This window comes from Lissotriton helveticus, chromosome 1_1 (genome assembly GCF_964261635.1).
Source record: "Lissotriton helveticus chromosome 1_1, aLisHel1.1, whole genome shotgun sequence".
Lineage (NCBI taxonomy): Eukaryota > Metazoa > Chordata > Amphibia > Caudata > Salamandridae > Lissotriton > Lissotriton helveticus.
Window position 1 is genome coordinate 3,113,569 of NC_136057.1, and position 10,303 is coordinate 3,123,871.

Genomic DNA, 10,303 nt, shown 5'->3' on the forward strand with positions numbered 1-10,303 from the left:
CGGATTAATGAGTTCGAATGTTTGGACAACATGATTGGTCGGGTTATAATTTAAATAGGTGGTTGAGATTAACAACAGAATAAGAGAAGACCTCTCCTGGAAGGGATGTCTCATCCTTCAAATGTCATACACACACAGGCTGGTGGGCATTGAATCTGGGGCTGCTGCTTTGAATACATGAGCAGGGAATTAAGGGCATGGGAACTTGAGAAGAAAGACTGATTTATTTTGATTTTAAATAACATTAGGTTAAAGTAATGATATTTGTGGGTTCTGATTGTCATAAGGTGTGCATGTCCTAGTTATAGAAATTGGCACAGGGATCTTAATACATGCCTTGATACTATTCAGTTCTCATAGAAGCCACTGGGGATAAGGAAAGACTACCTTTTTGATAATTTGGTGTACACTATCAATGAGGGATCACCAAAAAAACTCAATAAAAGTGAGAAAAGGGAAGATATGTTGGGTATAATTGTTCAAGTTATATTACAATGAGGTGTTTTTGTAGATTTTTTAATACTTGGGTCATAATTAACATAAGGGATTTAAGGGATTTAAACAAGGTAGAAGTAATGTGAGTTTTTTATACATCTGTTGTGCTTCATAATCAAGAGAAGGTATAAAAAACTTTTAGAAACCAAAACATAACACAAAATTGTTGCAACATTCTTTGCTACGAATGTAGTAAGGGTTGGCCAGCTAAAGAGTTCCATAATAATTACACACTACACATCTTTGAATGTAAATGCATAGGTACTTCCATTTCATATGTTATGAATTATAGGCAATGTATAAAGTACCCAACAAGACTGATGATGGATTGAATAGAGACCTATTAATATAGAGTTATTATAAGTGCTAGATCACAAGTGTTAGGTGACGTATGGTGGTGGTATATGTTTTTTGTAATGTTTTTTGTTGGTTTAGGGAGCCATAGTATGTTTTTATAATTATTTTTATGTAAATATGTATAAGCACAATGGTGAGGTTCATGTAGTTTGGCATTATCTTTTATGTTCCTACTTATGTTTGTACATAAATAGATATTTTATTCACTTTTAGCCCCAATGAATTTCCATGTTGGAGCTGAAACGTATTGGCTGGGCTGCTGTTTGAAAGACACAATTTGATTGAATCATTATACCATGGCTCCTACTTTATTGAATACTTGAGAAGATCGTATTTCATGTGACAAGAATTTGAATAGACATTTAGCATTATTAAAATTCTGAACTTTCAAATAATTTATTTGTACTTCCTAAGCACTCCCTTCATATGTACACTTTCTTTTTTGGAAATATGATCTCAGAGCAGTAGGGTCATTTGAGGATTGAGTGTTGCATTCATATACTTTGAGTACTTACACCCTAGCAGCCAATTTGGAGCCAATACTGCTCTCTCTAGTGACACAATATAGATTACATTAATATCGCAATAAATACATCATATTTATTAAAAACATAAAAATATCAACATTTTAAGGTAAACAAAAATTTAAAATAACCATTCAAAACAAATGAATATTCTAAGAACATTATACAAATTTTACTTTACGGAACCAAACATAAATTACCCCTCTAAACATTTCCAACAAGTACTGACATTTTCACATTAAAGAATATAATTCGTAACATATACATAAATAATACATTCATACTAAAAGAAAAATATCTAAATACATTTTCAACAATATAAATTAAGCACTATTAGCATTAACCATAAAAGGCAATAACTGAAAACAATTTTTTAAAAGAACACTAACCAATACAATTATATGAACAATTAAACTAACAATATAAAAAACACATAAAATGCGGTTATTTAGTATTACAAAAGGTGCAAAAAAAGATACTATGTTGGATTTTCAAAACACAACCTGAAAACTACTTCCCACTTAAGTAAAACATTCATGTAAATGAAGTCATAAATTAATTCATTATAAAAAAGTTAAATAACACAAAACTGACAAAACATACTGCTTTCATGTCTTTACCTTTATATGATGTAGAGAAATTACTACAACATCGAGAAACTTCTAATAATAAAATTTAATCACATGCCTAAAAAAGAGCACACAAAAAGATTGTGCCCAATTACCAGCCATCATATCGTATTTGTGACCACCAGCCTACAAGGCGGTGTTCCCACAGGGCTAATTATAAGACGACCGCCACCATGGCAGTCAAATTGCCCATGTTTTGTATAGTGGTGAATACTGCGGTCTGCAATACAAACTAGACACCCCACTCATATCACCCACTAGGGACCTCCAATGTCCCTTTCCGCTAGCCTTTTCATGGCGGGTTCCCCACCATGAAAGGGCTGGCGGAAAGAAACATCGTAATGGCTACTCAGTGCCTGGAAGGTACTGCCACCATTGTAGGCATTACTCTGCCTCCAATAAAAGGATCCATGGCAGTTGGTCTTTCCAACCACCACACAGCTACCCACCATCCAAATGTGGCGGGCAGTGAAGTTGTTGAAAATGGCAGGGAGACCACCACAGACAGGTTGTTGGTGGCGGTCTCCTGCCATTGTAATCAGGCCCTAAGTTAATTAATAAAATGAATATACACCAAGTCACCCTAAAATAGTAAACATATATTTAAACTCTCTCAGACCCTAAAACCCACCAACAAACAAATGTATAATATAAAACTCGAACATTTTTTCCCCAACAGAATAGGAGCTCCCTGACCCATATTACAACACCGTCAACAGAAAACCTGAAAATGAAGACTGCAATTTCCAGCAAGTACACATATGTAAGTATAAAACAATAAATAAGTATCTATAACTCGGTATGCCAATGAGAAATGTGTTCAAAATGTAAACATAAAGGGCCTTATGTAGAAAAGGATTTAGCATTTCTTATGGACCGAATCACAATTTTGCTGCAATAAGAAATGCTAAATTGCCTTTCCATATGTACAAAGGCAGATAAGGAATCGCAAAATTTTGATTTCTACTGAGTAGAAATTTTGGGTAGACTTTTACTGGGTAGAAATCTCATTTTGCGATTCCCTATCTACCTTTGTTCATATGGAAAGTCACTTTTAGCATTTCTTTATGGACCAAAATAGTATTTTGTGACTCCTTCAATAGGAAACCACAAATAGGGATTTCCTATTTACGATTTACGATGCACATGTAACAAACCATTTCCTAAATGCGAAATGTGCATTTAGAAAATGCTATTCCCATCGACTCAAAGAAGATCGTAACCATGTTCCAAATGCATTTTTTATAGTGCCATGTAGCACGTCCAATCCTCTAGGGCATTTGAGCGCATTACATGTGCACCTCTTTTTTGAGGTGCATCAAGGAGGGCCTTAGTTTTGCACTTCCTAATAAGTGATTTCCTGTTCAGAAATTGCAAATTGTTATATTTTCAGTTGGAACAAAATGGCTCCGCATTTCCTAAGCAACAATTTCCTTATAGCGTTTCCTACTATGAAATCGCAAGAATGAAGTTTATATTTTTGTGCATTCCCTTTTGGATTTCTTAAATAGCTATTTCTTGGGATTAGACATTTGGGACATGCAAAACTAAAATTCCCAACATACGGCCCTTTGTTCTTTGTATGATTACAATATTTTTAGACATAATGACAGAAAGAGCACAACACATCACATCAATGAAAGGGAATTGATTACTCTCTCATGGGCTACCTTTACCACCAAGAAAGTATAAGAACGGAAATTATTAATTGACAAGTTACTAAATATTAGATGATGTTGGTACTAATTTAAGTGAACACATCCACACACCAAAAGTAACCAACATCAAAATAAGGCATGCTTTCTAAGGTTTGAGGGGCAATCACTAGCTCCCAAGTGCCCACAATTAAAATACTAAAAGATTAATGGCTAGATGTACAAATATTTTAGAGGTTGTAAATGGCCCAATTCGCAAAATCAGGTCATTACAGACCGAAAAAATGCCTTTAGGTACGTACAAACTCCAAATTGAGTAACTTTGAGTTTTGCGATTCGGTATTTGTAAGGGGCATGCTTAGGGTATCCCTTCCTAATACCGAATCCGAAAGGTACGTATGAATGTTTTGTGACTGAAATGCTGTTGCAAAACATTCACAGTTTACCACCAATAGAAAGTTTGGTGTAACTCATTCACAAATGGGAAAGTGTACCAAAGGGCCCCCTCCTCCTTTGAGAATGGTTGTAAAAATATTTTTTAAGAGCAGGTAGTGGTCTCACGGACCACTGCCTGTTATAAAAAAGATGAAACTTTCAAGTTTCATTTTTTTATTTTTAAATGTATCCTATTTTCTTTAAGGAAAATGGACTGTGTTTAAAAAAAAAATCATTGGTTTATACATTTCTTATTCCTACTTCAATGTAAAACATTTTGGCAGAGGTTCTTGACACTAATCTGGTTACATTTACTCCTCCCACTGCAATCTAAACCACTTTGTGGAAGGTATTGGATGCTAAAGAGGTCACATTTAATAATCATACTCAAAACTAAATCATTTTGGGGAAGTTACTGGACATTAAAGCTTCATGTTTACTATCCATACCCCATAGTTAAACATCCTAAAAAATGCTTTCAAATAAATGAAAACATTACTTTTAATACATTATTAGCAAATACATATTTACTATATATTTAACATTACAAATTATCATATTAAATATGTACTTTTCATGTATATAGATTGAATATATTATATATTTTATTTAATACTATAACTTACAATTTTTTTTAAATGGCATACATTCAAAATAAAACTCAAGTTTTTTAAACATTGAAAACAATAATTAAGATTATATACTATTCATTTATTTTAATTCATATTAGTAAGGTTTTTAACATAAAAATTTAAACTTCAACCACAAATGCACGAACACATTCTAATACTACATTAAAAAATCTAATTCTTAAATATTTTGTACACAAATTAACTAAAATAAACTAATTAAGTATTGATTTATAAAAGTAAAACAACAACATATTGTGATTAATTTGTATAAAAGAAATATACAAGTTACAAATTACATGTAAACATAAATAAATATTGTCAAATTGAAAAATATTTGTGATAAACATAAAGAAGTGTAAATTGATCTTTGTTATTTATTTGAATGTAGAAATTATCTTAAACATTTTCAAAATGTCTTAATTTATATGCACACAAATGTACGTATTTGTTTTAAACATTAAAGAAAACGAATAGATTTAAAAAATATATAAATAATTGGTTACAATTAAAAATAATCCATTTAAACATTTTGATGAGTTATTATATTTTATAGAAATTGGCATATGAATGACATATTATTCATTGATTTTACTAATCTCCCTACCTCTTACCCATAAAGACCCGGCATCTCGCTTCTATAATATAATTAAATATACATTAGTTATATTCAATAAATAAAATTGATAACAATATTATTTAGTAAACTTTTACAAATAACTGAGAAAAATTACAAAACACACTAACACAAAAATTAACATACAAATACAACAAAATACATTACAAAAATACTTAAATTAACCCATAAAAACGCTATTGAATACAAAGATATTTTCACAAATTATATGATTCAACTATAATTCAAACAACGTTGGTAGGTGTAACGAATCATGATAGCTTATTGATAATGGAATCATCCATCATCTTATTGTTTATCTCAACACTACCACTTCATATAACATGTGAACACTGTAAAATCCAACACGTTTCACAGAGAAAATTGCTGCTTGCTCAGGGCTGAATGAATTGCACAATAAGTACATGACATTACAATAAATTCAAGTTATGTAATCCTCTTACTTGATTTACAATAAAAAAGTCAATGTGCAAAATAAATTATTTCATATATAGGTAATATATATAAAGCCATTCAACATAATGACTGACAATCTCAAGAATTGTCACTCATGGGGTGAATTCTGCCATGATGAGTTGTATCAAAATTTTAACATGTATCAATATCTATTTCAGGAGGAGAGGCATGAGCATCAGGACCAACAACTAAAGATTTTTTTAAAGGTGTTAATGCAGGAACTTTTTAATGTCCCTAAACATAACATTCTAGATATGGCCAGCCTGGTACATGTTCATCAAGGTGAAATCAATATCATCACGTTACACCCCAACCAGTAGTTTAAAGTTGCAGAGTGATAATTGCAGTGTCATTTGTCCATGGAAAGGCACCTCACAAAGATGTTCTTTTCAGTTTAAATATCTTGAATTTAAATACCATTGCGTACACTGGCTTGGAGCAAATGGCTGTAGTTAATTTTCATCATGAAGCAATAATGTGGAGGTCCTGGAAGGACAGGTTTCCATTGCCAATACAGATGGTGACATGGAGATGAAAGTTTAAAGTGTTTATGTATTATATGGAACAGTTTATGGAATTTATATCCTCTGTCCAAATTATCAAAGTATCTTCTAAATATAGATGGTGTCTACGGCTCACTTGGATTAATCTGCATTTCAAATTTGTGAATATACACACTTACCAGAAACGCATCACAGGTACTGACAATTTAAGTCCCCTTTAATTGTTAGAATAACATATCTTTGAATTGAAAAACATTTCCTTTCATGGACAACCAAGCACATTCAATCATACACGTTATAGGTATAAAATAACTCCAGTCACTATCCATCAGGAGGACCATTATTGTCTGAAAGCTTGCCCCACAAAGGATTCTGGTTTATTAAATACTTTGCATTTAGTTTAAATGTATTTAGGAGAATCTGGGGGGTCAAAAGCGGGTTTTTCTAGTAGTAACATCATATATTTAGTGTATTTCAGGTAATATGGTCTAAGTTGTAAAAGCTGCCTTAAGAAAAAGTCACAAAAGTATGAAAAGGGTTCCAAGACGATTCCAATTCTTGAGACTATGGGTCATTCTAGAGTGATAACAGGCTTTCTGAACTTTGAGTAGAGCCTAGAAATATAAGGCATGATTTACAGTTTAGCAGATGGAGTACACTGTCTGTCAAACTCTTGGTTCATCCTCCTCAATTTGACTTAGGCGATCCATACGCTTCCTTGGGATGGAGCCCCTTTCGGCTCTATCGATGGATAGCTTTCTCTGAGGAAGGACATTACATTGTGTACCCTAAATTGGGTGAGTAGTAAAAAGTGCTTTTTTCTGTGCATCACTGCCAGGTAAATGCTAGTGATGAGGGACATAGAATTAATCATAACCACCCCACTTTGGGAGAATACACTTTGGTTTATTATTTTTATTTGTTTTTCAGAAAGATTTTCATACTTCCGGCATCTGTTTATGTATAATAAAAAAGGTTTAAAAGTTTGCAGAACAACCAGAACAACCATCAAAACCAACAGTGGCCATCCATCAAACTCTTTGCTGTTTGAGCACTTCAGGGTTTCCAAGAGTGTGGTACCTCAACTGGCTCTGCCTTTAGAGACCCTTGACCTGGTAGCTCATCCACCAGTGGACTGGTGGGCACAGAAGATGTTTCCCCACATTATTTAGGGCGGAGTGACTGTCACTGATTTGCCCTGTCCAGATCGCGGTAAGGAAAACAATGCCCCTGTTTTGATATTTTATTTTTAGTGAAACACATTTTTTCATAGGAAAATTGATTCAGTAAGAAAAGGGAATCAAGAAGTCAGTAAAACATACATTAGGCCAGCTAGGCATTCAGCCCGGCCTTGAGTGCATCTACGTCTCTGGGGGATGAACTAAAGGCATGAATATCACCTCCAGGCAGGAAGAGATCTCAAAGTATGGTATATGGTCCTCCAGCAGAGAGCCATATGCCCCTAGGAGTTGAAAAGCCACTGCCGTAACTAACATGAATACCACCCTGGGTTATTTAAAACTCCTCAGCGGGCGTGTGCCAGAACACATGTGGTGCCACTTCCAAGATTAATAAATGGGTATAATTTAGGGGCATATTATCAAGGGCATTATCGCCGCTTTAGCGGGACATTTTCCTGCAAAAGCGGCGATAATTTTATCGCCCTATTAGCAAGCTGTCGCTAACAACAGTCAGCGACAGTTTCTAGGCGATAGCGAGCGGTTTGGGGCTCACTTTGCATGTCAGCGATATTTATCGCTAATGACATGCAAAGTGGGCGTACCCAAACTGTTAGCGACTGAAAGCAGTCGCTAACATCGCTATCGCCTATTATCAATGCAGGCAAAGAGATAAAAAATTCACGCTAAGCGCGAATATCGCCAAAAACTAATGCCTGCTCAGACCACTTCTTAACCTGTATATCCAATGGGATTTGGATATTCAGGTTAAGACTCTATTGGCGTTAATGCCTGAATATCACTGGATTTCCAGCAATATTCACTCATTTAGCCGCTAGCGCCGGATATTTTATTGCATTTGAGATAAACGTTGCTAATAGCACGTTATCTCTGCGATAAAATCCGGCAATGCACGGCGATAAAAAAATATTGCTAAGCGCATTTAGGGATAAATCTCGTTAGTTGTTGATAATATGCCCCTTAGTTTGATAAAAGCAGCTTCTGTCAGCTAATGTCTAGCAGACAATTAAGATCTGTGCTATGGAATACAAATGTAGTTCTCACCAGAGCACTAACCCATGAACTTTCTGCATAATAAGATGTATAAATATGTGATTTATCATAACACTGTATTGTGATTAGTACTGTTAGGTTTGTTAATACAATAACTAATGTGATTGTTTTGTTAATTTAATATTGTATTATTGTTAACATATTTCTCACCAATATTCCTCTTTAGACAAAAGGCAAGGCTATGGACTGGACTAACCAAACTCTGGTCACTGAATTCATCCTGTTGGGCCTGTCTTCTATTCCTGAGGTGGAGGGTCTCTTTTTCATTATTTTCCTACTGATTTACTTGGCCACCCTGGCAGGAAACATCCTCATCATCACAGTAATATGCCTAGACACACGTCTTCACACCGGTATGTACTACTTCATCTGCAACCTGTCCTTCCTAGACTGCTGCTACTCCACTGTCACTGTCCCTAAGATGCTGGTAAACCTTCTAGCTGAGAGAAAGACGATCTCGTTCACTGCCTGCATGACCCAGCTCTATTTCTTTGCTAGTCTGGTGTCTTCAGAGGCCCTTCTCTTGGCAGCCATGGCACTTGACCGCTACATTGCAATCTGTCGCCCGCTACATTACGTCAGGATCATGGACAAGAGTACCTGCTCCCATTTGGCGGCTGGCTTGTGGGTTGTCGGATTCCTTAACTCCGCTGTACATGTGAGTTTGATGAGTAGGCTCTCGTTTTGTGGGTCCAATGAGATCCAGCACTTTTTCTGTGACTTCCCCCCTCTGCTGAAGCTTTCGTGCTCTGCCACATTCATTAACATACTGGTCATTCTTACGCTGGGCTGGTTTGTCGGTTTTGGGGCGCTCCTCCTCAAGACTGTGTCATACGCTTACATTATCACCACGATTCTGAAAATCAAGTCTTCTGAGGGTCGAGCCAAAGCCTTCTCCACCTGCGCCTCCCACCTGACAGTGGTCATCATCTTCTACGCGGTTCTGATTTACACCTATTTCCGTCCCACAAGCGCTAACTCATTCTCTGTCGATAGATTTGTGTCAGTGGTGTACAGCATCTTGACTCCCATGGTGAACCCATTGATTTATAGTCTCAGAAATACTGAGATAAAGCAGGCGGTCAAGAAAACCATTGATAGAATCCAAAGAGCAACAAAGTGATCTTAGATACAGATGGATGAGTGTCAGAAGGTGCAGTGCATCAGTTCTGCCAACTCTGTGACACCTCATCCATCCATCTTGTACAGCACTTCACTACATTGTAGCTAGGTAAGCTCTCAGTAAATACCATCACATTGGCTCAAGGTTTGTGTATGGCACACAGCCTCTTTTTTTCCCTGATTGCTTTGAATCATATTGATGACTCTTCCCCAAGGCACTCAGTTGGAGGGCAGTTCTGTACATTTATCACTCTTTCACCGAAGTTCAAGCTTCCATAAGTAACTCTTGATCACATGCAGATAAGGCCCGTCCTACAACCTCCTATTCCAGAGCTCCATCTCTGCTAGTTGATTGAAAAGAGTTCATTCACAGGGATATTGAAGGCATTTAGGAGTCCTAACTTTACTACTCCTAAACTGAGAAAAATCCTAACTTTAAGACTTTCGGTATTCACAAAAGGCATTTAGGAGTCCTAAAGTTAGGAGTCCTAACTTCTGTAAATACCGAAATGAGTAAGTGCCTTCTGTGAATACCGAAATGAGTAAGTGCCTTCTGTGAATACCAAAATGGTAGTAAGTTTAGGATTTTGTCTGAAGTTAGTTCTGTGA

The 10,303-nt window shown here is 35.6% G+C and overlaps 1 protein-coding gene across 1 annotated transcript; it reads left to right on the forward strand.

Moving 5' to 3' along the window:
* Positions 1-8,753: 8,753 nt before the first annotated feature.
* Positions 8,754-9,695, forward strand: LOC144757018 (olfactory receptor 5V1-like). The gene has a single exon (XM_078646352.1). The coding sequence runs from the start codon at positions 8,754-8,756 to the stop codon at positions 9,693-9,695; it is 942 nt and encodes a 313-aa protein (XP_078502478.1).
* Positions 9,696-10,303: the final 608 nt, after the last annotated feature.

Bases quoted from the DNA above. Each gene is read 5' to 3' on its own strand.
- LOC144757018 (XM_078646352.1), top strand. From the start codon at position 8,754: ATGGACTGGACTAACCAAACTCTGGTCACTGAATTCATCCTGTTGGGC.